Source organism: Folsomia candida, unplaced genomic scaffold, assembly GCF_002217175.1.
Source record: "Folsomia candida strain VU population unplaced genomic scaffold, ASM221717v1 Fcan01_Sc001, whole genome shotgun sequence".
In the NCBI taxonomy this organism is placed as follows: domain Eukaryota; kingdom Metazoa; phylum Arthropoda; class Collembola; order Entomobryomorpha; family Isotomidae; genus Folsomia; species Folsomia candida.
Genome location: NW_019091193.1, coordinates 23,583,200 through 23,608,866, shown reverse-complemented (window position 1 = coordinate 23,608,866; position 25,667 = coordinate 23,583,200). Strand labels below are relative to the sequence as shown.

The window sequence follows — 25,667 nt, the reverse complement described above, 5'->3', positions numbered from 1 at the left end:
AATTTCGATCGTTCTGACGCTACTTTTTTATATTCGTTTGTAAGGGTTTATTATTCGCTATCACTGTAATCCATTAACCATGGTCCATTAGCTCAGGTCATTTGAAGACGGAACAAAGAAGCCTCGAATCGGTCTTGTGACAATTTAACGTCTTGCATTAAACAGATGGTCCGTCGTTCGGGTTAAATGGCAGTAAAACTTATTCTCCTATTTTTGTTGGATTTCTGGAGGTGGAGTGGAACTTGGCGATTTCCAAGGGAAGCTAGTGGTGGCGACATTTTGTGAAACAATAGTTATTTTCACTGATGATGGCAACCTTAATGAAAATTCTCGAGGTGTGTAACCTTTGTACAATGGGACAAAAGTAATTTAGTGTCACGCTCTGAATTAAATCGCTGTTTCTAGATGATGATACTTTTAATCCTAAAATGCCGTAGAATTAATTGGTTTACAAGTTTTACTGACTGAGCTAGATTGTCTTGAGCTAGATTTCCATATTTTGTCCGAGACACCCAAACTCCATCCAAAGTTAAACCAAAGTGTTCATGAGAATAACTTGCTTCGACATAAAACTACTTACATCTGCGTGTACATAGTGAAAGAAATGTTCAATAATGTGCCTATGCTAATAAATCACAGGATTTTGATATAAAAGTGATCAAAAATTGATGACTCCTTCGTGCAAACAAAACCCTGCTCATTGTCAGATCCCATTAAGATTAATTGAATGAGAGAACATAGAAATTAGAAAGCCTATAATTTGTCAACTAGCAAAAAGTAACTTCCTAGAGCAAACTTTCCAAACTTTTGTAATTTATCCTCCTCTACACTTTTGACTTTTCACGTTGGGAATAAAAAGTTCTGCTTTTTATTCTTGTAAATTTTGTACATAATTAATGTTGTAAGTAGTATGAAGTGGCAAAATACATGGAACCACACGGCTAATACATGGGTAGGCACTGCTCCACAATGAACAGCAAACGGAAGCACAGCCTTCTCTGTTTGCACAACTAACAAGAAATCTCAATTATCGTAGCAACAAATATATAAAAGTATGAGGGGAAAGTAGCAGCACTAAAAAGCAATGCATGCGATTGTCACCCAAAACCAAAAACCGCAGAAGAAGAATGGTGAGCAGGAGAGGAATAGTTGGGAGAAAGTGCTTGCTGTTGCTGTGTGAGAGGGAAAACTGGGAAATCGGGCAGTGAATAAAGGTGATCACAGTTTGGCCGCACACACTCATTTATAATCCTGGCAGCGGTCGAGAACCTAGAATTGGGAGTCTCGTTCCATTCTGGTGCCCTGCTATTTCTGGTCATCATGCCTGCGACTACTTCACTGAGCAAAGGTTTGACAGAATTGAGGCACAAATATTCTCAAGACTCGCGTCTGTCCATTCTCGAGCAGTGCTACTTAATCGTTCGTCGTTGTGTAGTCAACCAGAGACGTGCAGAGGCTGTGGTGATTCAGAAGGGAGAAAGTAATACTGTTGTGGCATCACGTGTGGTGTGTGTGTGTTGTGAATATATTGCTATGCACAAGTAAAGTTAAGAGTGAAAAGTGTGGAGCACGCGGAGTGAAATAATGTGAGTGATTCCCATCTCGAGAGTACGGGAAGGGAAATCTCCATATAAAAGCAGACCCATCCGTCTTAGGCGAGTTCATTCTTGAGATGAGAATCTTGAGGAGCAGGGTTCATCCCTCCAATTCTTCCATTTCTTCACTCAGCCCGTAATAAATCACACGATTCATTCCCATCTTCTTTCAATTTTTTTGCACCAGAGACAAGTCAAAGCAACGGTGAAAGCGCACCACTTGGATGTAAATACAGCGTGCTGCTTCATTTTTCCTGAGAGGTAGAACCGCACAGACAGACGCATATCTGTCCAACTTTGCCCTACCATCTCATCATCCCATCAGTTGAGATTTTCATCTCGGATCAGCAGTATTCCTTCCTTGAAGGACTTTCTACATTCCAGAAAACTCTGAATTTTATTATTAATATTCCAATTCGCCCAATTCCAGTTGTCCTAAGATCGATCGACAAGACCCAACCTTGCAAAATACATAATTACGACCATAATTATTTATTATTCCGGCCTTATCACATGAAATTAATCAATCGCATATCATTCTTGGCTATAAAGTCTGCTTGTAAACTTAATTTGTGAATTACATTTTGCTTCATATATTACAAATGAAGTAATCTCATTAAAAATTGCTGTTCTTTTCATTTACTCTGAAGTGGGTTCACACAGTAAAGGTATTTAACAGAACTGGGTTAAGTACAAATGCGTGTTCTCCTCGGTTGGAGCTGTCAAACTTGCTCCCCACTGACAGCGACAGGACGTGATTATTTAAATCATGATTTTTAATATGTGCGAATTGTTGGTGTTTTTGGAAACTCTGAAAACGACATTGATTTGTAAAAGTGAGAGAATGTGCATTTTCAGTTTGCTCCACTGCTAGTGAGATTATGGGAAGGCGAGATATTTATATTTTTAAGTGTAGGTTGTTGAATGGAAATTTATGTAAAAGTGTCAATTAGTGGTAAATATGAACAATGACTGGTAAAGAGGCTGGCAAAAAAGCTTCGTCTAACGATAAAACTGGACCAACCAGAGATGCTGCAACCACGAAGGCCATTCTTGCTGCTCAAATGGCTTTGGCTGCGGACCAGGTACTTTTGAAATCCAAAGATATTTTACATAAGTAATGTGTCAATTAGCAATTACAGTTACACGAGTTCTACCAAATGCTGAAAAACGGAAAATAAGTACAACAATACGAATTCCTCGTGTTTTTTAAAGAAAATTTTATTTCAGAGATTAAAAAGCTTTTAAAATGTCCCAGCCAGTCCCCTAGCAAATCCTTTCGTAAGCGAATAAGCGATAGAAGTCTTTAGAAGGTATTAAATTAAGTACCAGAGCCAGCAAATCCCGAATGGATTCATTGATTTTTTTCGAAACGAGAGGAAATAAAACAATAGCCGGCACAGTTTATTCCCTCGTTCAACAGGATTAAGTTTCCTCGTGCAATATTTATTCCTGGTACACAAGCGAAGCTGGATTCTAAGCCCTGTTGGCAAAATGCACGAGTTCCACAGCAGCAGAGGCAACAGGGAAGTCGTTGACTACAAGTATTTACTTTGGAATTACTCGTGATAATGCAGTCCAGAGAAAGTCCACACACATTACAGCAAGGGGACAGTTGCATGACATGGGAACATGGAGGATGGACGGATGGACTTTGTGTGACCACCATCATCCAGTCCTTACACATCCCATTTCCTTCCCCTTCGTGACTCCCAAAAAAGGCGAGACCGTAATGGTCTCGCCTTGGATTGAGAGAGATGTGCTCATCATATTAATGTGTCCTAAACAGTTTATATACATCTGTCCTGACCAATACTTCATGTCTCAGAATGTGTCAGTTTGGACCGAACCAAGCCTTACGGAATCATCATGTCTGTCTGTCCTTCGATAATGGCAGTAAAGTTTAACCGATTAGCCACAAACTTGAACACAGTTTTGGTACACGTCCTTAGTCCTCTAATTCTAAGACGGGATTGATCGGGAGACCAGCGGGCACGATTCGTTGACTCCAAATACTAATAAATTTGAGGTGACACGTACTATCACTGGTTTTTAGAAGCACGAGGAAATGCTGTACTTTCTCGTAATCACATGGCTTCAAATATGAGACCTTTTAGTCATTAACACAAAAGAGTAGTTAAAAGCATTGAATTCTATATTCAATAAACGACAAGTGCCTTTAATGTACATGATTATGTTTTTAACAATTTAAAATATTCTGTTAAAATTTATTGGTTGTTGTATATTTAGGATTTGGTGGTGTCCAGTCAACCGGATAGAAATTGGAAGGGAATCATTATTGCCGTATTGGTGATAGCATCAGTATGTAAGTAATTGTTTTGCTGTTTGATTCATAAAATTGGAAATTTGTACCTGGTGCACCGGCATGACCAAAATTGTTATCATTCACTTAATTTTTAGGCAGTCTCATCGTGACCTCTGTGTATCTGCTCACTCCTCCGGAAGAGGTAGGTTCAACGATCGTGCAAAATGTGTTATTGGCAATATGAATGTAACGTTGTAACCAATCATGAATTTTGCAGGGCCCGCGTGTGAAGGGAAGACGATTAGAGCTTCAGGACATATTTAGTCATGAATTTCAGCCTTATCACCTCAACGGATCTTGGATAGGTAACTTGAGACACTTTTCACTTGCAACTTCGAGGCGTTGTTTGCTATTTTTTGCTTCGAGCACGCACCTAAATATGCGATAAAACTTGGACCTTGCGAGCAGGTCCAGTCGGCTCAACCTTAGGTGTGAGACAGATTCGATTCTGCCACCCTGACGAATAATTAAAAAAGTGCCTTTTGTAAATTTTTTCATCTTCGTAATAACAATAATAATAATGACAGTTGGATAGATGAGTCATCTTACACCCCAAACATAAATATTTATGAAAGATCACGAAAATAAATTTGTATGACCACACAAAAAAATCTACGATGCACAAGGAACAAACTTGCAAATTCATATGCTAACTATTAGTTTCTTACAATTTTTGTCAATTGTTGCTAGTGCTATCTATGTAGCAGATGATGAATAAAATTATAAAAAATTGGAAAGTAAAAACAATTGATCTTTATCAGTAGTTACCAAGCTGTGATCTTTTTGGATCACGTTTTATATATAAATTGCTCAACGCGACGTTATCATCTGCAAATTAGGAAATCGTGGACAGATGCCAAAATAGAATGCAAATTTAAGCTATCATCATTTCCAAGAACTTTGACATCCCAATTTGGCAAGCTACGACAGCACTTTTTAATGCAAATTTTCAGTAATTTTAGTAGAGAAAGCTTACTAATGTGATATTACATATATACGTAGACTAATTCGGTTATAACTTTCAACTTTGCAATTTTGGAGCTATGTAAAGTCAACGTTTATTAGGTTATCGAAAATACTCTCGAGAACTGATAATAGGAATAACTCCTCCTTGACTTCGGTTCAAAACATCGCCAAGAACCGACATCAAGAGGAATCATTCACGAAACTGTGAATTTCACCGTTTCATGAATGGTTCACAAACCGATATTGTGGGGAATATATTGCAAATATACAGATGCTGACGTTGGAGAATATTTATTTTGAATGTTGTTTGAACTTATCTGGCTTTAGGGTTTACGTGCACTTTGCAAGTATTTATTTATTTAGGGGAACATTTTAGTTATAAATATTATGAATTTGTATAAGTATCCTAAATAAATCCTCTCTCGTTAGATAATTTAAATACCTGATTAAAAAGCTGATTGTGGTCGCGTCTTCGTTCTGGAGTTTGGCGAAGAAATTATTAGTTAGATAATGTATGTAGAACTTGTGCAAAGTTGTCAAACAGGGTCAAAACTTTCCACTTTGTACTTTCTCCGGTTTAAAAAAATTGACGTCATCACAGAGGGAAAGTACTTGGATGATTCAAAGAGAACTGCGTATATCACTACCTGTTAGGCAGGCAACAATGGGAGAAAAGTTGCGGCTTTGCAAAATAATATTTAATACAAATTGTGCCTTGCATATTTTTTACCAGGGGACGAATGGATATATCGTGACGCATCGGGGGGGATTTCTCTAATGGATATAAAAAATGCAAATCTTAGCATTCGCGTTCTCGTCAGCAACTTCACTTTTGTAAGTATTTGGATCCAATTTCCATCCATTCGAGCCATGGGCTAAATTTGGCAGAGTATTTATTTGCAGAGACGTTTCAATGCGGTGTCATTCAGCCTTTCTCGGGATCCCCTTCGTTTCGTTCTATTTACTCATGATATTCTCAAGGTAAACACGTTTTTGGAGCTCTATGAAATGCATAAACGATTATTTTGATTTTTTTCTCCAGACTCACCGGTTTTCGTTCATAGCTAAATATACTCTCTTCGAAATCGCTACGGGGTAAGTTTTACTTTTCTATTCACGTAATTATGTGACGCTGTCTGCTTAGTGAAATAACTAACTTTCACTTTTATCGCCTCTCCTAACTATTTGGGGTATTTTTACATTTTATCTTGTATGCGATCTCTACATTCTGGACAAAAATAATTTACACATATAACTCAACGTTATTCATTATAAATGGGTGCTTTCAATATGAGTAATCAGAGTTTAATATCTAAAAACATTTAAAAATAATTTTCTCCATAATCTGCAATGCATGCCATCTTGTGGTTTCGTTTTTTGCCTTCATCGTAATTTATTCCTCTCTGGGATGAGATGTAGCGGATAAGATAAGTAGCGGAGAATGGCAGGCTCAGTTTCCAGAACAGCAACTAATAGATTTAAATAGCATGTTCAAATGTCAACTTCAGATCTGTCCTTGTCCTGAGTGATGATCTGCATGCGGAATGAACAGTAAATGTGGAGGAGGAAAAGACCAACAGTTGACGTACAGCAGAGATATAGTTGTCGCATGGATTGTTATTATGACAGTATGCCAGACATTTCATGTCCGTTCTGGTTCGCTTGCTGATGTCTGACCGTCATTCCAGTTTCCTCTCGAGAGAGAGCAACTGGATTCCTGTCACTGCTTTTCTCAAAGTTATCTACTTGAGCTGTGATAGCACTGCTTTCAACTTTGTGAATAATTTCAATGTTTCAGGGAAACACAAGAAGTTTCCATCGAGCACTCCCCATCCTCTGAAGAATATACATTCCAATTAGTAAAATGGGCTCCTACTGGAAACGGATTAGTTTTAGTTCACAACGGGTAAGTGGGCATGAGGAGGCTTCCCTGGTGTCATGACCCTGATTTTTGTGCTAATTTTTCAGAGACATTTACTACAAAGCAAATCCAAAAGACAAGAAAAGCAATAGAATTACATACAGCGGACAGCCTGGCGTGATCTTCAACGGGATACCAGACTGGTTGTATGAAGGTATAAAATTGACTCAATATTCAATCAAGCAGCTTAAGCTGGATTAATAATTACCATCACTTAACCTAACCGAATCGAGCTTTCAGCTACGTAAATATGCCATCAGAACGTATTACGCTTGTCGTTACGTATTAACATTATGCTGCATTTGGAAAAATGGGTTTCCTTTTCCTGTGGTTGTGGTACCATCCAATTGATCACGGATCCAGCAGCAGATTGACGACTCGGCATCGCACTATTAGCCTATTAGAGTTGACGATAACAAATAGGCCCAACTCACTTGGGCTGATCAACGTAATAGAAGCCATCACTTTCTTTTCCTTTTATGTTCGATGGAACGTTATTTTCACCATAAAGATCATTTCGTCATTTCTCCTCACAAATTTCCTCCTTCTACCTGATTACCTGCGCTTCTTCGAGTTGAATTAGGACGATGAATTGCGGCACGAGTGGTGGAATTCACTACACAGAGAAAATGCTTACCAGCTCCTTGCAAAAAAGACTGTACAAGTGAGAAAGCAAAGCAAACTGTGCGAAACAAGCAGCACAGCTCAACCTCAAATCATGACGCTCTGTTGACTCCATTGAACTAAATAGATCCACACTACTTCTTTGTGTTCCTTGGTTTTCTGTCCTGAAATCCATAATGAGTTTCCGTCAGCCTCATTAGTTTAAAAATCGATGGATGGATTTCTCCCGGTGGCAGTGGAACCCATTTCCACTTGACTGATCTGCCCAAAACAGCATTACAAATAAGTCTACGTACACTGTGTTGCATTCGGCTAGAGATTTTTTCGTTCAGATGTATGTTGTTGGTTCAAGTAATTCTCGTAATCCGTGCAGGATTTGGCATAAACTGAGGATAGGCATGGCTTTGTTGATAGAATCTCATCGTCACCAAGAGCTGCGAGAGAGAGAGCCCACAAAGAAGCATGATGTTTCCATCCACATCTGCCAAACCACTCTGCAGTTTCTCAACAAGACAGATCGTGCGAATTTAACACGAGAAAAAAATGTCTGGTTGGTAGTAATGTGTGCACATGGCAAAGATGCCAGCAAACTATAACAGCCACGTTTCGCATGTGCACATTTTTCACTTTCACCAGAGACATTTCATGAATTGAGCATTTTAGAGTTGCATCATCTCGTTCTTTATGACGCACTGGTTTCTTTTGCTTTATTGCACTCACTCCAGGGTCATTTCATAGCAGTGCTTGTGTAACAGTTGAAATTGATGTCGAAATTATTTTGCATTCCACAGAAGAGATTTTTGGGAGCAACTCTGCCCTCTGGTTTTCCTCGGATGGTCAAAGTTTACTTTATTTGACATTCAATGACTCGCTGGTTGGGTGAGTGTATTTTGACTTTCGATAGTGGACCTCTATTTGTGGTCACGAAATGAGATAACGCCAGGAATTTTCTCTCTGGTTGATCTGCAATGAGAAATAGAAGTTTTTTTCACGATTGTTTTTACTATTTATTTCAGGGAACACCACATTTTGGAATATGGGACGGTGGATGAGCCCTATCTCTACCCACGCATCAAGTCACTGCGATACCCAAAGGTTTACTTTTTAAATGCTTCATCTGTGTCCTCCATGGTTTTGTCTGAAATGTCCCAGACTACTAAAAAAGGTTTAAGCGAGACGTGCAGCCTGTCCCCAAGGAACTATTGCTTAAAATGAGATTGCACTACAATTTCCAATGTCCCAATGTCAATCACAAATGACGAAATGAGAAAAACTTCAATTCAGACAGATAGAACCAGATGTGGCAGACGCAGTTGCGTTGTGCACTCTGTTTTCTTAATTTCATTGTGACATGCAGCAGGGTACACACGAGAGGATAAGGAAATGACAAGGAGACTGATCCAGAGATATTTTTTTGTGAATTACAGCCGGGAACAAATAATCCTACCGTGAAGGCGAGCATTGTGGACCTTCGGTTTCCAACAAGAACGAGAGAGATCATTCCTCCTGACGGGATGTCAGAATTGTAAGTTCATGTTGTTGTTGTTGTGAAAGTACAAGTCCTCCCCAAGAACAAAAACACATTTTGTATGCATGATGAATTATTTAGTTCATGCTTTTCTCTGAGAAATAATTAGACTAAGTTTACGCAAGGAATATATATTAATTTTGGAGGAAACACGGGGGATTGCTAATCCAATTAATTTGATTAACATGCATGAAAATGTAGAAATGATATCTATTTTAGTTTAGTATTAAAATAGAAAATCCACATTTTATGACCATTTTATGACCGCCATGCTGCTGCTCTTACAACATTTTAGATGTTTTCGAAGCACATGATTAGGATTGCAGCATCTGAACTGCGCTGTCCTTTGTCTCAATTTTCCTTCCTCCTCACAATGAGAATGAGAAAGTGTGGCTGTCGGCTTCTCCTTCACGGTGTGTTCCATTTTATGTTGGTCCACCGAATTGAGATGACATAAAAACGAGGAGAGGAAATCTTCTGCAATGCAGCTTCCCATTTACGCAACACTGATACTTTTTTCTTCTCCTGTCTCTCTCCTCCGCCTTGTTCATTTGTAATACGAGTGGACTTTCTCCGAGCCCACCTCACTTGACTTGCTTCCACATCTCGGGCAAATGAAGGGCTCTCTTTTATTCAGTCCAGTTAAATTGTCTCTTCTACAACTCTATTTTCGGTGATGCGGGTGTGTACGTGCATGACCCTCATTTCTCACTAGTCGACTGGCGACTGATCGTGGATGTTGTATGAGCCAAAATTCCACGCTTTCTGTTGTACAATATATTCCTGTCATTTGAAATTTCTTAATGATTTAAGCACGCCTGAAAGAACGTTATTTTCAAATTGAACTTACGCAGTCGAAGATACCTAAGTAGTTATGTTAGATAAATGAAAAAGACAAAAAAAAAACGAAATTTGTGTGTGAAGGGTCGTTAGAAATTTATCACCAGATGACGACGCAGAAATCTACAAACTTTAATATCTTAAACTTTTGTGATATTGCAGAGAGCATTACATAACAGCAGCAGGATGGATTCGCAGCACAGACGTGATCATAGTTTGGACATCCAGAGCATACAATTTGTCGCTAATATCCATATGCTCAACAAAGAGTGGAAGATGCGAAGAGGTAAAAATATTTATATTTCTGGTCTTGAGTTTTAACCTTTTTTTGTAGAGCTACATACTCACTCACTCAATCCAATAACATTAAAGTCAGGTCGTAGCATTTTGGTCCTATTTCATCTCTCTCTCTCGCTGGCTCCCTTTTATGATATCAAAAACACATTGATTGAACTTGGCCCGAGAGAAGGAAAGGGTTGCGGGAGGAGAGACGAGGATGAAAGTTGATTTATCGACGGGCTCTTCTTTTTCTTCTGCTTGTTTAAAGACCCAAGTCAGGCAAACCGTTGGAGAAAGTTTTCCAGTCGATAGATTAAGTTCTCCGTTGGAGGAGAGTAGGTTGATGTGGTCGTGATGGTGGTGGTGGTGGTCGTCGTACTACAAATACTTACCACTACTCCTATTTTCTACTTACTTTGGGCGGCAGCAATCCTGTGATAGTCGCGATAAGAGGAATGTGAGGTATTTTGCAGGATTGACTTTTCCAATCTTCAATAACAGTTGACACGAGTAACATATGTGCAAATAAACTCGTTCAGTCCTGGGTATTAAACGCCAATCTGGATTTATAACAAAACTTATTCAATGTTGCCACATGCATTGTCGTAAAATCCACCACAAACTAACTTTTCTTGCTCCCTGAAGTACTCCAATTTCACCAATTTCCCTTGGACGTCATCATGCAAGATGACTTGCCGTCGTGCCGTTTATTATTACATATCTTGTACAAATGGGAAATCACTCGGCGTAACTTTGGCATTGGTTCAACAAAGTACTTGCTCATGCTACGAAAGTTTTCCAAATTTGGCAGGGGAGACCCTCTCATTTTTCTTTAGTGGTGGCGCAAAAGCTCAACTTAATTTACTGATTTTACGACCAAACGTCAAATGAATATGACACTGGGTGGGATGACCAAACTCGGTGCTGTAACCACAGGCTAACAAGCAAAATATGTATTACACAAGCAATTGGAGCGCAGAACTACCCATAACAGGTTTAGGATGGAATACTCCGCAGGGAAATCATATCGACGGATGACCGAAGGACGACGAAAATGAGAGAACGTAGACACTAATCATCACCATTTTGATTCCTCTCTCGAATTGCACGTTTCCCTTACTCAGCAACTTAAGTACTAGCAGAAGAGCTCATAAACTGGAGCACTTACTATAGAAAGTCTCGCACATATGCATAAAACCTGCAGTTATTCCATTCCTCTGGTTTCGTGGGGTGCACATCGATGATCACATCGAATGGAACCAGAAACCAAGAGCCCCTTATCAGAATGCCGATTTGATCAGTCCCATGGCAGTAAAAGAAACTTTGGGGGAGTAATTTTTTTGCAAATGGCAACAACAGGAGGCACACAGGTTTTGACGAGGCATAAATTTGTAGCTGCTGCTTCTGTTTCTGACATATGCCAGGGTTTTCTCCAAACTGTGTACATAATGCTTGGCGTTGTGTGGTGTACTAAACTTATGGCTAATAATGTTAGTCATCAGCCACATTCCTGACAGAAAATGATGCAGTTTGGTGACTGTATATGAGAGGTGAACAAATTAAACATAAGTGAAAAGAAATGTGTATGTTGCAGGTTTAACTTGATTTTGTAGGCCTTGAAACTACATGTATTGCAACTTGAATTTGATATGTGTATTTTGCGATGATAACTTAAAATACTCAGTACGCTCCATGTGTGGTTTTAGGTGTATCGAATCACTGCCGAGAAGCGCGGATGGGTGGAGACAGTGCAACTCCCAATTTTCACAAAAAATGTCAATTCGAAAAACTTCATCGCTATCGCACCCATTCGCGATGGTGAAAATGGATTCTTTGATCATTTGGTAAGACACTTTATGCCTATTGGCATCTTGTCATTTACGACTTTATTCCCTGAAACAACGCTCATGCATACATACGACTTCTTTTTTGCAGATCTTCGTTGACACTTTGAATCAACGGAGTCATCCTGTGACTTTTGGGAATTTCGATGTCGTTAAGATTAACGCCTGGGATGAGGAGAATAAGCTTGTGTAAGAGTAAACGGTTTATGGCTTGTTCTTGCGTGATCTAGATTTGGCTGAGAGAATGGAAAAGTTGGAAATTGAAGTCGGGATGAAAATTTCTTAATGAGTGCATTGTGCTTGGTTTGTGTTTTGACTACCTTTTTGATTAATATTGACAGGTATTACACTGCGACACCCTCTACTCATCCGGGACAAAGGAGGTTGTTCAGAGTGAAAATGGAACAGCCTTATACGGAACACGTTCCATCCTGCCTCCTGTGCCAGGAACTGAATGACAGGTTGGTTAATTAAGCCATAGACTATGGAATCAGTTTGTTTGCATATGTATTTACATTGTCTTGTAAATTTTGTAGCATTTCTACACCAGCGAGGAACGGAAGGACCACAAAGTCGCCAAAAGTTATTAAAGGGAAAGACGAACTTGCACGTGAGAACAAACAATAGAAATTACATATATGACTAATTATGATCCACCAATCATCGCTTATCTGTTGAACTAACGTCTAATTTTTGATTTGTCACAGCACCTCCAAAAAAGACAGGTCAGAAACAGCAACAGGATGGGCGAATAAGTCCCAAGCCTACACCTCCCCCGAAGGGGAAAGTTGGTGGGAGTGACACCAGTACCGTCGTGACCAACAACCGCAGTTGTTCATTTGTTACCAACATGAAATTCAATGTGGATAAAACCTTCTTGGTTCTTGAATGTTCAGGTATGCGACAAACAATTACTCAATATTCAAATTTCTCCCATTTTCGTGCCTCAACTACATGTGTGTGTACATCCACAGGACCTCAAATTCCGTTTGTCGCGTTGTATTCCACTTTTGGGGATGAAAACTCTACAACTCTTTCAACTGAAAAAATTATCGGACCCCACTTGCGCCTTATCTCGGTAAGCGTCGGTGCACGATTCTGAATTCTGATTACCTAAGGCTGATGCCTGAAGGCAGGGACTTGAAGTGTTTTCTAACATCCAATCGCTAAATTACTTTCACGTTTTCCACAACAGATCCTTCAAAGTAACGAGGCCCTCATTCAGCGCAGCAATACTGTTGCCTATCCGCAAAGCCGTACGTTTTAAGAATATAATTTATTTTGTATTGTACCACGGTCCAAAACAGAGTATGTAAATATGAAGTATTGTATTAATACATAGTGTAGCAAATTTGTTATTACTATTGAACGAGTTGCATATCTTTAGAACTTTCATGCAGGAAATCTCATTTATAACTGGTTGTTGAATAATAACAATTTAACATGATCTTCGAATGTGTTGATCTTTAGGAGTGTTTTCGGTGCACTTAATGGCTGGGCATACTGTTCAAGTCAAACTATTATTACCCCCAGGTAAAGTTTTTCGGCTATGTACCTACGTCTGTCTCGAACAGATACAAAGTACTAAAGTTTATGTGACTAGATGATTGATTTTTACTTTCACTTTCAGGACTAAGAGAGGAGGAAATAACGAAATATCCGCTAGTGCTGAACGTGTAAGTCAAAATGTTGGACCAATTAGGTTTTTTTCAATATGATTTACTGAAATTACTGAACTGGTCTTAAAAATTGTTTAGGTATGGAGGTCCTGGCACACAATTAGCCATTGAACGATGGAATATTGACTTTGCAACTTATCTGGCTAGTAAAAAGAACTATATTGTGGCACAAGTTGATAGTCGTGGCAGTGGTGGTCGAGGTAATTATTGAATCATTATTTATATGTACAACATAACTTGGTCACTGTGCAACATTCTAAATTCGCACATTTACAAACGATACAACAGCAGACTCACAAGTCGAAACTAACTTTCTTTTATCCCTTTAACTTCTAGGTTGGGACTTCCAACATCAAGTTTATTATAGGTTAGTACAATATTATTGATACAATGTAATATATCTGATATAATAATAATGCAAAATGCAATGTAGACTGGGAGAGCTCGAAGTGACTGATCAAATTGAAGTCATAAGGTAATCATAAGTTACTTATGTGTATCGAGGCCTAGAATGCCATACAATTACGGCAAGTCATTCAGTAAGACAGAGATACAACATCATTGGCTGTTGGAATGTACGTAGGCATTTTTAAAACAGTCATCCCCACGACTTTCTCTGCTTTCTCCATCTACGCGTTGTAGGAGAAAGTGGAGGATGAGGCTGCCAAAAGATGCTGTGAAAATCATCTCGGTCTAACTGATGGCTAGATCATCTAAAACCTGTCTAGTTTCATAGATCTGAGTCTGTATTTTTTGCAGACATCTGCGAGACTCCTTACATTTTGTGGACCAGAAGAGAGTTGGCATCTGGGGGTGGAGCTATGGGGCTTATCTCACTGCCATGATCATGACCAGTAAAGAGTCCAATGATTTGTTCCAGGTGACGAATTTCATAAGATAACATTTGAAAAATAATTCAACGCTAACGTAAATAAAAATGCTTCCAATGTTGACAGCTAATTTGAAAATATCGATAATGACAATTATTAATGTAATCGGATAAATTATTGATCTTCAACAGTGCGGAGCTTCAATTGCCCCCGTTTCCAATTGGAAGTTATATGGTAGGCACTTCCACTTTCTCATTTCATAAGGAATGCATTTTGTATAGATTATCTGGAAATGAATACTTATTATTTGAAATTTTCTAGATTCTGCCTACACCGAGAGGTACATGGGAAAGCCCAACGTGAGCGACAACTACAAGGGATACGCGGATAGTGATGTGACCAAGAATGTGGAACCGTTGGCGTCTAAAATGTTTTTCCTTGCCCATGGGACTGCCGACGATAATGTTCACATTCAGCACAGGCAAGTTTTTTGGGGCACTTAAGCCAGGCCAACATTTGCAGGGTGGATTGCACCACTGAATTATTAAATCTACTTTCTCTTTCGTTTTCAGCATGCTTTTGGCCAAAGCTCTCATTGAAAAGAAAATTCTTTTCAGGCAACAGGTGCAGTGAATCTTCATTTATTCTTTTATTTATAAATTGATAATATTACAGGAATAAATATTGCCAAGCCTTCAAGAAATATATTTGAAACGATAGCAAAGTACTAATTGTGCAACTTGTATTGTTGGTTGTGCTCAATTTTAGGTGTATGCAGATGAAGGTCACAGTTTGAATGGTGCCAAGTACCATGTGCACAAGTCGATGGAAAGTTTTTTCGAGGATTGTTTCAAGAAGCAGAATCTACCAAATGCAGGAATTGGATTAAACAAAGGAGGAAAATTTGATGAATATGACGAATAATAAGAAAAATAATCCTGATGAGAGCAACCTTTTGGTGAAATATGACTCGTTGCAACCGAATTCCTATCTCATAAGAACGTTAGCTTTCTGGAATTTCTTCCATATTTGTGCCCTGATATTTAACAACACTATTTTAGGAGTTGAACCTATATGCTCTTCAATGTATGTGATTTATGGTAATTCCGAAATTGTTGAAATGACTCTAGTCAACCAATAATACGCAGTGCTATGCAAAACCACCACCGTTGTTTGAACTGTCCGTGATGTGCTATTACTGTTATTTGTATCTACATACACACAAAATTGTGAACGTTGTCTGTGTTGTCTGGTGGATGATATTCGTGTTGTTGTGACCTCGTCTAGAGAGCTTTTACTTTGCAATTTGCAAGGTAAGTGCAGTTGTTCTTCTGTGCGATCTTCTATCCCTGCTGTGTTCCGCATACTAATGAGTAGTCCCTTATTCCAGTGTTGACATGCTTCCCTTGACTGACCTGAGAACCTCAGAATGCCAAAAAAGCTGTAGAAGTCGTCCGACAATGCTGATATGTACATGAATCCTTGAAATAGTTCTTAACACAATGTTTGTTTTTACTCGTTCATTTTATTTCCAATTTCAGTCAGAAAGCAATACCGGTTTACGTATATTAAATACATATGTATGTAATTTGATGATATAGTAAATTATAGTGTCTTAATTTAAAAGTATTTATAGGAAGATAACATTTTAAACTTTGACCAGAGTTAAGCGACGAGATTCTAACGTTAAAGATACCTTAGCGTTTCATTAAATATGTATTTTATCAACCTAAAAGAATACACTAATGTATTTAGAATGACTGCGAATGAGTAATTTTTCGTAACCTCCTCCTCGTCGTCGTCTTTAGTGGTTATTAACGTCCGCTATTCACTCTCTTGTCGACTTTATCTAAATTTCAGCTCTGTTTGAATCACATTCAGTACCTATAATATTGGCTAAAATAAAACATTTCAATTAACTCGTGAGATCATAGTTGTTTTCAGTTAAAGGAAATCTGCTCTCATCTCGCATATATAATACATGACGCATTACCAGTTAAAAAATAACAAGATTGGTTGGTTGATCACCACAATATTTCCGACAAGCTTTACAAATTATTTTTCAGAACAAATTCAAAACATGTTTTACATATGTCGAATTTAACAAGATATTTCTAAATACATATGTATCACGCATTGTTCGCAACGCAATTTATCGCATTTTTTATAGCGCCATCCCACCCAACATATACACATACTTACTCATAAATATATCCAATTTCTACTCACAAATAGTAATGCGTGTGTCTAACCGACTGAGGTTGTTTGTTGTCGCCATTCTTCATTCTAGTTTACGCATTAGAATGGCAAGCACAGATTACAAGGATACCGATTCTCTTTATCAACTAAGCTTTATCACAACAATCTTGTAAATCTCGTCCGGTCGTTGAGAGGAGATAACCTTGTGAACATAGCACACTTTCGTCTTAACAATTAGAGCACATAATTATTTAATTTAAATTTGTAGTAATATAATTCATATAATACATGTACTGTGCAGCTTAGAATTACACATTTTCAATTAATAAAAACATTTACAAAATTTACAATTAGATAGATGGACATGACATGAAACATATAAGCTTCTGTACGTGGAATGAATAAAGCTAGCAGCAAATTGTATTTAGCAGCTTAAAAACTCGGCTCACAGTTTGCAAACAATGAACGAAGGACATGTAGCTGTGACACATGGACATAGTTCAACAGATGAAATTTCCAACTTCTGCTTCAAGAAAATAATCTCTTTTTGCTTCTAGAATAAAAACAACAAAAAATGTGGTGTCACAAAAATAGTCTCACATAAATAAATAATCAGTGCAGTTAGCAGTAAGTGCTCCTTAAAAATCATGCCAAACAGATATCATTGGGAAGCGCTTATTTAGTTGCAAAATATCAACGGAAGGAATGAATTAATTTAAGATTGATAAAAAACGACAATATCCAAGATTATTAAGAAGTGAGTATGTAAAAATTGTCAAACTAGAACACACACTAATTTAGAACTACATAACTAGTACAACTTCACTCAAATTCATATACATTTGATAGTGCTACACGCTTTAATGAAAGTGGTGTCCAAATAGACGTCCAGATTCAGGTTGATAAATTAGTACACTCAAAATCGACCATCGTACGAAAATGTAGGTTGATAATAACTCGGTCTTCATCATCGCTGTGAAACTGGTGAAAGTTGACTGCTTGCTATGGCTTCCTAAGTACCTTTGTACATATTACGTGCTTTTGTACTTGGGAAAAGGATGCATAAATGACGATACAGTTCAACAAACACAATTTTCAAAATTTCAATAAAATTATCCAACAATACGTTGTAGGTACATCACACGATCACTCTTTACACACTACTGCCAGTCGCTTTTGAATAGTTAGAAGGTTAATTTGTCACCGCAGCCACTCGAGGGGCAGGTCATGAACTTTGCAGTAAAATAGCCATCTCATCACTACAAAAGGTCACACACAGGGCAACTCTTTTTATCACGCTCATTCCATTCAATATTCTGATAAACAAGTTTTACATCTGAATCCCAAGAAAGTTTGCTTTTTCATAGTCTTCCCAATCCATAGAGTCGAAATTGCTGTCCAAAAAGTTTTCTAGTGTCATGTACAAGTGGGAAAGCACGCCTTTAAATAGGTGCCCCTCATCTGGGTAAATCTAGAGTACAAAGCACAAATGTGTATTTACATGCAAATATGTAGCTCTAGCTGCGCGAGGTTTATGACATAATTTCACTATCTTACCTGCTCCATGAACGAGGTTCCATGCGTTACGAGAGCTTTTGTGAGATGAAGCGTGTGTTGGTAGTGATTTCGAATGTCAGCAGTTCCATGAATGATAAACAAATTTTTGTCTTGGAGTTCTTTGACATATCGTGTCAAGTCGGCATCTTCATAGCCTCGATAATTGTCCGTAAAGTTTGGGAGCCTAGATGATTAATTTTTACTTTCACTGTCAAGACTTTGTAAGAAAGGAGGAAATAAATTCACAATTACCCCATGTATCGTTCCGTGAATGTGGAGGCTGCAAAATCAATAAACCAGTGAACAAATGTCTCAATAAATTTATATCAGCGAAGTATGCAGTTCACTCTAGAAACTCACCGTGGAATTCCCATTTTGTGATTGGAGCAACGGCAATTCCACACCTGAAAAGTTGTTTGTCCTTGTCCTTCCCGTCCAATGCTAGAATGGCAGTGGTCACGTATCCTCCATATCCCCACCCCCACACGGCCATGTTGTCCTTGTCAATAAATGGAAGTCTCTTCACAAGATCCCTGAAAAAAGAGGTTTATCATCCAAGAATGTTGTAGAGAGGAAATCAGTTTTCTTTGGTTTCATTTGATATATTTACGTATTTATTATTGATGCACACGTTCTCTACAACTAGCAAGATTTTCTATGTTTACTGAAAAATTATGACATACATGACTGCCTCGATTTGATCAGTGACTTCCAAAGTTCCCAACTTTCTGTAAACTGCGTGACGATTGCTTTCTCCTTGGAATCCAGTTCCACGCCCATCAATCTCAACGAGAATATAATTCTTTTGGCTGCAATTTCAAAATATGAGTTATGTCTCAAAAACAAATATCTTCTCCGATTAAGACATTGGTATCATCAGCTCCTCACCTGACCAGGAAGGCATTCCATGATAGGCTCCACTTCTCAGAGACTAGTTGAGATCCGGGTTCTCCATTCCTTCAACAAATAGTAATCACTAAAAACTCGAGATAAGTATTTTACAAAGGAACACTTACACATGAAGCACTAAAGGAAATTTGAACTCTTCTTCTTCTCGAAGACCTGGTGGTAGATAAAGTTTGACTGGAACGCAAAAAAAAGAAATTCATCAATGACCAAGAGCTAAAATTTCAAATCATGAACTAATTTTAAGATGCGTATACAAAAAGGAGATCGTTATCTACATAAAGCCATCAAATAAGTAGGAAATATTTACTACACTTGAGAAAGTTTGTGAATTTATGTAACGTGGTTCGGTCCCACACTCGTCACAATCTCATGACACGCGTACGAAATCAAGAAACGTACTGATCTTGGATTAGTATGAGACATTGATGGTTTAGGGGTATTTATATAGTTTAAATGAGACCTAAGCCTATAACTCACCTGGAGCTTTATAGCCATCGCTAACTTCCACAGAGAAAGTTCGTATGACCGGAAGTCCTAAATCTGCCACTTCTTGCTTTAACGCCGTATTGTTGTCAAGAACGTACAATAAACGGCCCAACGGGGCTGTATGTAAAGTCACGAAGGGAACACCAGGACCCAGACACTCTCGCACAAAAAATCTATTATCTGAACTAAACGTCACTTTGTTGTACAAACACGGAGAAAGTCTCAATAGCATTCGTTTGGAAATCGTTACGCTGGAAGCATTGGGAGATGCACTCGTCACATTCACGGTCACCAGCATGGTTTGCATCGAGCCCTCTTCTGCCCCCGAGGGAGGAGGGGAGGGTGAACGACTGGTCTCTTGCGACCCATTCGACGTGACCAGTTCCACCAACTCGTCTCTCAAGAACTGTGGCCCTGTTTGGTATTTTTTGACAACTTTGGACACGGAAGAGTTCGCAATGCAGCTCATGCACAAGGGAGCGGATATCACTGTGGAATTCGAAGATTTTTCTGATGCTCTGTACAAGTGGCGCTGGCCAGGGGCGCCTTGTGGAGCGGCTATAAAATATCTGTAGGAAAAAATCAATAACTTATCATGTGCATATAAACGACTTGGTTATCGTGTTATTATCAGAGACACAATGTTTGTTCGTGAAGGATTCAACGAAAAGTTGACACTGTTGACAGTTCCAACTCGGGAGAAGGATGAAAGGAAAAGCAATAATGGTAGTTAGACAGGCAGAATAGGATTGGGCTTTTGGATGAGTTTTGAAACATTCTTTGAAACTGGGATGAGGTTGGCTTTGTGTGAAAATCTCTTGTCGTTGTCCAATATTTATTGGATTCCTTTTTCCCCCGTTAAATTCAGGACGGTGCCAGCATAAAGTGCAATGGAGGATGGAGGAGAGATAGGTACGGATGTGTGTGGTTCGATCGGGATGTGCGCTTACATGTATTGGCTGGCTTGGTCCCAAGCAACAATCTCTGTGACTTCAAATGGCCCCCGAGTGATTGGGATTTCTTTTCGGCTGCTAATATCTAGCCAAACGACATGGCGAAAATACCCTGCTTCCCCTTCAAGATTAAATTTAAAGTACTATTTTATTTACTGTTCTGATTATAGATTTTTATCCATTACTCACCATCACGCCAGGGAATGCGTAAAAGGCAGGTTTTACTGTCTTGAGAAAACAAAGGTGGGTCGATAAAGTCCAGCCTGATAAAAAAAACATGCATTGTTTTAAAATGAAGACAAAAAATGTGGTTAAAATATCAGATCTTCGCATTTTAATATTACTAAATATTAATTGTGCAATTTAATTCATTCCTCGTGATGAGTTCTGTCTATCTTTAGATAAATTAGTTCCAAATAACTTTGAGGGCAAAACTTTGCCGTTGTTTTTAAAAATAAATCCACAAGTTTGAAAATGATGAATTTATTAGAATTTAAATCATTAGAATGAATTGCATATTTGAAGTATGATCTTAATCTACTAATGCAAATAATAAATCAAAGTGTCACCATCAAACATAAAACTTAAAACTTACCATCCGGTCCCAGGGTTTTTCACTGTGTAAATCTGCAAAAAAAAGCATTTTCAATGATGAGATAGCAAACCTTTTTCACGTTCAGTGGGATGAGAGACATCAAGGAAATTCCAAACTCACCTCTTGACACTGGAATCGTGGGCTTTGACAAGTTGAAATAATAGAAACATTTTGTCGCCGATTCATCCAAACTACGACTACGAGCTCCTTTGTGATCCACTTAACTGCGCTGAAATAGTGATCCCTAGCGTCCCAAAAAGTAGAATTGATGTATGTAACTTTGGGATTTGAGCACCATTTGCCCAACTAATAGGTTACCTGATATCAACCTGGTCGGGCGGCTTTAATGGAATGGAATTTAGTATATTGGACCGTAAGTTTACGGCCGATAAAGTTACGCTTGGATTTGTCGTCCCAGCCTAAATGAAGTACAAACGGTAAACGCTAAGCATATATTTATTCGAGCAAATTGTCGCTGTTTGTCCTCCGTTTACATACCTTGGGATAGCGAAGAGTTCTGAGTTTGGGATAGGAGAGATTGTCTCCATACCAGTGGTATGACTGGATAAAAGAATAATTTTAACTCATTTTACTAAAATTTTGAAAAATAAACTAACTTTTAGTATTTGAACATTTAATAAAAGTTACCTGAACTCCAACTTTAGAATCATTAAACGAGGCGTAGATGAAATACTGGCCGCCGGACATCCATATGGCCGCATTGGATTTGAGAATCTCAGCTAAAAAACGGCAATAAAAACCAACGATATCATCAAATAAAGTCACAATTTCTTATTCCACCCCATTGATTCTAACCAGTTCATTACTTTGCGTCTCTTTTTGCTATCTTTATTCCACGACGTTATGCACCATCGGAGTGGTGCATACTCGATATTTATTACACGGTACGTGCAGAGAATGTATGTCGCTAGCACTCTGGCGAAATTAATATCAAAATGAGTGAGTGTGGAACAAAAACTTTCGGACAGTGACACTGCAGCAGTGCTCAATAAAAACTGCTTCTGCTAAGGAGAGGAAAATGATGAAAGGATTGCGGAGAAAGGAGACAGAGAGAAATCATTACTGTCACTTTTGATCTGATAGCAGTGGACCATTTCTAATAACAACCTAGATCTCTCCACTGAATCATCCCGATATGTACGTACGAACGGATAGATGCCCATTGTTCCGTGCACAACAAAGAGCGCTGGCTATGTGCTTACCTTCATATAACCAATCTGGGATCCCGTGGTATATAACTCCCTCTTGGCCTGTTGTCGTTATCCGGGACGTGCGTGAGCTTCGGGGGTCCTATACATTTATATGTTACAGAATATATTCACTAGAATATAGACGGGGATATAAGGTATCCAATGTAAAAGTATGCCATATCTACCGGTTTATAATAAATGTCATTCTCATGGACAAATATTAATGAGGTTGTTCCCGGAACCCAAGTACAATATTGAATCCATGGCTGATCTTGGTCAGGACTCACTTCCGCGAATGGAGTCACAACGATTTGGAATCTGTCGATAGAGATAAATCACACGGCTCATTGCGATTCTCTTTGCAATTTGCTCTAATATGTACGGATCATCCCATATGCCATAAATTTTCTGCAGTGCACTTACTCATTGTCAATATCATAAACTGTATATTTAGCGCGGAATGAATTTTGCCAAATGGGCTGCAACAAACAAATAATTCAGGTTCAAATTCGAATTCGTCCCACTGCACACAACGAGTTTATTTATACCTGATCCTCGTGGGCAAATAGTATGAATTTTCTATCCGGAGAAACGAAGAATTTTCGGGCATCAAGTCGCCGCTGGAAAAACAAAACACAATTGACAAAATTCAATTAGGATTTAAACTTGTGTTTATGTACATGTGCAAATATACAAAGGACAGCGCATTTTTTATCTGCTGAGGCAATCTATTATGCATAAAATCTCCTACAACTGACTCCTAGGTTCCAGAGTGACGCATGACGCAACGGAATCAATGTAAGAACCTTCAGACAAGACAGAGAAATCTGGACACAACGTCTCAAGAACTGCGGAATTGAAAGCCTAGGGCGTGAAGTGCTGTTCCATAACTACTGCGAGGCAATTTTGAGAAAGTGCTGCTGCTTTCACTACACTTTGTGATCCAGTCTGAGAGTAAGTGGAAAGTGCACTCCATGCGTGCCTGGATGGCATAGCAAATAAGATGCGAAGTGCTGCATTATTCACAATCTAAGCGAGTAACACCTGCCAACTCGGCCTAGCTTTCTTTTCGGGGATATTTCGAAAACAAATTAGGCAGAACTGCTGCCGATTCTTAATTTCATCCATTTATGTAATGCATACATGGGCAAATTACCGGTGCTCCCAACGGCCTTAAAAGAAATACTCTCAGCAAGTGCACCAACAACAAGTCTTCATGCGTAGTAAATTTAGCTTTTAAGGTTAAGTACGTATAGCGTCCCTCTGAGGATGGGAAAATATAATCATGGTGGCAATGGCAACCTTGCTCAGAGGATTGGCTGGACTACATCCGCTGCGTCATAACACGGGCACTTAAAAATAAACCTAAAAAGACTAAAAACAACTTGTGAAGGATTTCTATGACCTGTCCATAAAATTCCGATATTGTAAATACGATGATGCTATAAATACCGATACATATGTACGATGCAGCTTTCTTTCACGTACAGGAAAGGAATTTATTCATGTATCTATCTATCCGCACCAGATTCATGTTACTTTCACCACCCAGCAAATACACATGTGTCCAATAAATAAAATAAGTGTTGTATGAGAAATAAGGCTCACTTACAAAAGTGGTATTGGCAATGAAAGGGCGTAGATTCAGGGTTTCCACATTGAGCAGCGAGAGTCCGCCCAAATAGTCTCTAAAATTTTTTTACTCATTAGAATCAATTCTTAAGCATGACGTTACTATGTACTACATAATCAACAGCAGAGTGTGATCACATTTCATATTTTCTTGATGTGCGTAAGAAGAAGACGCATTTATACATTTATTTTGTCAAATTTGGAACGATCCAAAACTAAACTATTTATATATTGAGCGACAATATATAAATAGTACGTATCACATGGAATTTGTTAGCAATACCTGTTTCAATCTATTTTCGTAAGAGATATATTTATTTAGGCTACTGGATACTTCTGCGAGATTGAATGTTTACCAACTTAAACTACATACTTAATACAGATGTATTCTAAAATCGCGTGACGTTGACAGTTGCCTAAAAACTTTGGAATGTTGAAGACGGGGATATCTTATGGAGCTAGATTTATCCGACTGCCACCACCACGCGATTTTACAATGTGTAGGTAAATGTAGATCTTTCCAAAGTATATTTAGATGGTCGATCTTACCTCACCAACAGCTCTGTCTCTGCAAATAGGAAACCATTTATTTGTTTATTTCGTTTGGTGGGTTTGCTTGTATTGCATTAGGAAAAGGAAATAGCAGCAATTCCGCAGAGATTTAATGTATGGGGACATATGAAGATTGACATTGACGTGAAAAGTGGGGAGGATGTGAGGCAGTCTGTAGAACCAAAGCAACCAACCTGATATCCAAGTACCGTTCCACGGCTCCACGACAAAATGGGACGACGTGACATCCTCCACGGTGACTTTTCTTCCTTTGACACGAGGCCCTTCATCTGATAAATGATTGAAATACGCATTAGCAAACTATTGACTGAACTAGACCAACATTAGTCGTTCAATATTTTAAAGAGGAACGTCGGAAATTCGTGTGGAAAAAGCAGTAAAGTACATACAGCTTACACATGTACTTATTTAGTATGTTTGCCGTATGTAATATGTAGTAGCGTGTTATCACGATTATCAATGTTTCATCATTACCTGGTGGGAGGAGGAGGTAAATGGAAAAAATTATGAGTCCAAGAACAGCACAGATGACCAAAAGGGCAATTGCGATTCCTTTCCAATTTCTTTGACTGGGTGTGGCAGCCACCAATTCCTGTAAAAAAACAACATGCCCAAGGTTAGCCAAGTAGATAAGCAGGTACTTTGAGCCTGTGGTTTATTTTGCTGTGTGTGTGTAACAAAATCCACATCAGCCATTATAATCCTCATCTCGTCCATCTTGTCCAAACCATGATACATATAAATAGTTTAGTGATTGATCCCTTTCCCTTGAGCAACATGTACACACACACTCAGTTTAATTAATACTCTGGTTGAGGTTCTTTTGCAAGATGATGTCCGCCTAAACTCATATTTAATTAAATATTTACTCCGCTCACGGCCAAACAGATCTTAAGTGAGTAATCCACCCGACTTAATGAAGCCTCCGTCAAAATAAGCAAAGCCAGGAATTCTGACGCAACATAACATTTCAAACATGCCGTCAAAAGGGTCAGAAATTGGGAAATACACAGAAATTGTGGGATGATGGAGTAGATTTTGTACGACATGAAATGGAAATGATTTTCTCCGCTTTTAATTAAATCTAATTCAATCCCCCAGAGAAAGACTCACAAAGAAG

General features: G+C 38.6%; 2 protein-coding genes across 12 annotated transcripts in view; one reads left to right on the top strand and one right to left on the bottom strand.

Moving 5' to 3' along the window:
* LOC110847944 (probable dipeptidyl-aminopeptidase B) overlaps positions 1–16,351 on the top strand; it is a 32,210-nt gene extending 15,859 nt beyond the window's left edge. For 2 of the 4 annotated variants that reach the window (XR_004833952.1, XR_004833953.1), the window contains 30 exons: positions 3,846–3,921; positions 4,017–4,063; positions 4,139–4,226; positions 5,621–5,721; positions 5,791–5,868; positions 5,930–5,982; positions 6,686–6,793; positions 6,856–6,962; positions 8,224–8,311; positions 8,449–8,527; positions 8,860–8,957; positions 9,963–10,086; positions 11,786–11,923; positions 12,015–12,112; positions 12,265–12,384; positions 12,460–12,533; positions 12,631–12,819; positions 12,898–13,001; positions 13,119–13,179; positions 13,394–13,456; positions 13,554–13,599; positions 13,681–13,802; positions 13,939–13,969; positions 14,036–14,077; positions 14,362–14,482; positions 14,624–14,666; positions 14,754–14,913; positions 15,005–15,056; positions 15,201–15,745; positions 15,823–16,351. Coding sequence is in view for 1 of the 4 variants with exons in the window: in XM_035847627.1 (XP_035703520.1) it covers positions 2,564–2,680; positions 3,846–3,921; positions 4,017–4,063; positions 4,139–4,226; positions 5,621–5,721; positions 5,791–5,868; positions 5,930–5,982; positions 6,686–6,793; positions 6,856–6,962; positions 8,224–8,311; positions 8,449–8,527; positions 8,860–8,957; positions 9,963–10,086; positions 11,786–11,923; positions 12,015–12,112; positions 12,265–12,384; positions 12,460–12,533; positions 12,631–12,819; positions 12,898–13,001; positions 13,119–13,179; positions 13,394–13,456; positions 13,554–13,599; positions 13,681–13,802; positions 13,939–13,969; positions 14,036–14,077; positions 14,362–14,482; positions 14,624–14,666; positions 14,754–14,913; positions 15,005–15,056; positions 15,201–15,356 (2,784 nt within the window). In the remaining 3 variants the exon portion in view is untranslated. Of the gene's footprint in view, positions 1–1,615; positions 2,681–3,845; positions 3,922–4,016; positions 4,064–4,138; positions 4,227–5,620; positions 5,722–5,790; positions 5,869–5,929; positions 5,983–6,685; positions 6,794–6,855; positions 6,963–8,223; positions 8,312–8,448; positions 8,528–8,859; positions 8,958–9,962; positions 10,087–11,785; positions 11,924–12,014; positions 12,113–12,264; positions 12,385–12,459; positions 12,534–12,630; positions 12,820–12,897; positions 13,002–13,118; positions 13,180–13,393; positions 13,457–13,553; positions 13,600–13,680; positions 13,803–13,938; positions 13,970–14,035; positions 14,078–14,361; positions 14,483–14,623; positions 14,667–14,753; positions 14,914–15,004; positions 15,057–15,200 lie in introns of those variants that run through there. The other 2 variants (XR_004833950.1, XM_035847627.1) reach the window with 2 other exon arrangements.
* The window catches only part of LOC110844753 (inactive dipeptidyl peptidase 10), a 69,849-nt gene continuing 60,217 nt past the window's right edge, over positions 16,036–25,667 (bottom strand). For 7 of the 8 annotated variants that reach the window (XM_035847637.1, XM_035847642.1, XM_035847652.1 and 4 more), the window contains 24 exons: positions 25,022–25,139; positions 24,721–24,816; positions 24,524–24,542; positions 23,955–24,030; positions 22,891–22,962; positions 22,766–22,821; positions 22,528–22,660; positions 22,355–22,442; positions 21,780–21,871; positions 21,630–21,692; positions 21,450–21,550; positions 21,252–21,375; positions 21,132–21,163; positions 20,726–20,799; positions 20,534–20,657; positions 19,575–20,152; positions 19,205–19,271; positions 19,077–19,145; positions 18,872–18,997; positions 18,549–18,721; positions 18,441–18,468; positions 18,189–18,372; positions 17,966–18,102; positions 16,036–17,890 (listed from right to left, as the gene is read on the bottom strand). In XM_035847637.1, the coding sequence (XP_035703530.1) occupies positions 17,857–17,890; positions 17,966–18,102; positions 18,189–18,372; positions 18,441–18,468; positions 18,549–18,721; positions 18,872–18,997; positions 19,077–19,145; positions 19,205–19,271; positions 19,575–20,152; positions 20,534–20,657; positions 20,726–20,799; positions 21,132–21,163; positions 21,252–21,375; positions 21,450–21,550; positions 21,630–21,692; positions 21,780–21,871; positions 22,355–22,442; positions 22,528–22,660; positions 22,766–22,821; positions 22,891–22,962; positions 23,955–24,030; positions 24,524–24,542; positions 24,721–24,816; positions 25,022–25,139 (2,664 nt within the window). In that variant the 3' untranslated portion in view covers positions 16,036–17,856. The remainder of the gene's footprint in view (positions 17,891–17,965; positions 18,103–18,188; positions 18,373–18,440; positions 18,469–18,548; positions 18,722–18,871; positions 18,998–19,076; positions 19,146–19,204; positions 19,272–19,574; positions 20,153–20,533; positions 20,658–20,725; positions 20,800–21,131; positions 21,164–21,251; positions 21,376–21,449; positions 21,551–21,629; positions 21,693–21,779; positions 21,872–22,354; positions 22,443–22,527; positions 22,661–22,765; positions 22,822–22,890; positions 22,963–23,954; positions 24,031–24,523; positions 24,543–24,720; positions 24,817–25,021; positions 25,140–25,667) is intronic. The other variant, XM_035847648.1, reaches the window with a different exon arrangement.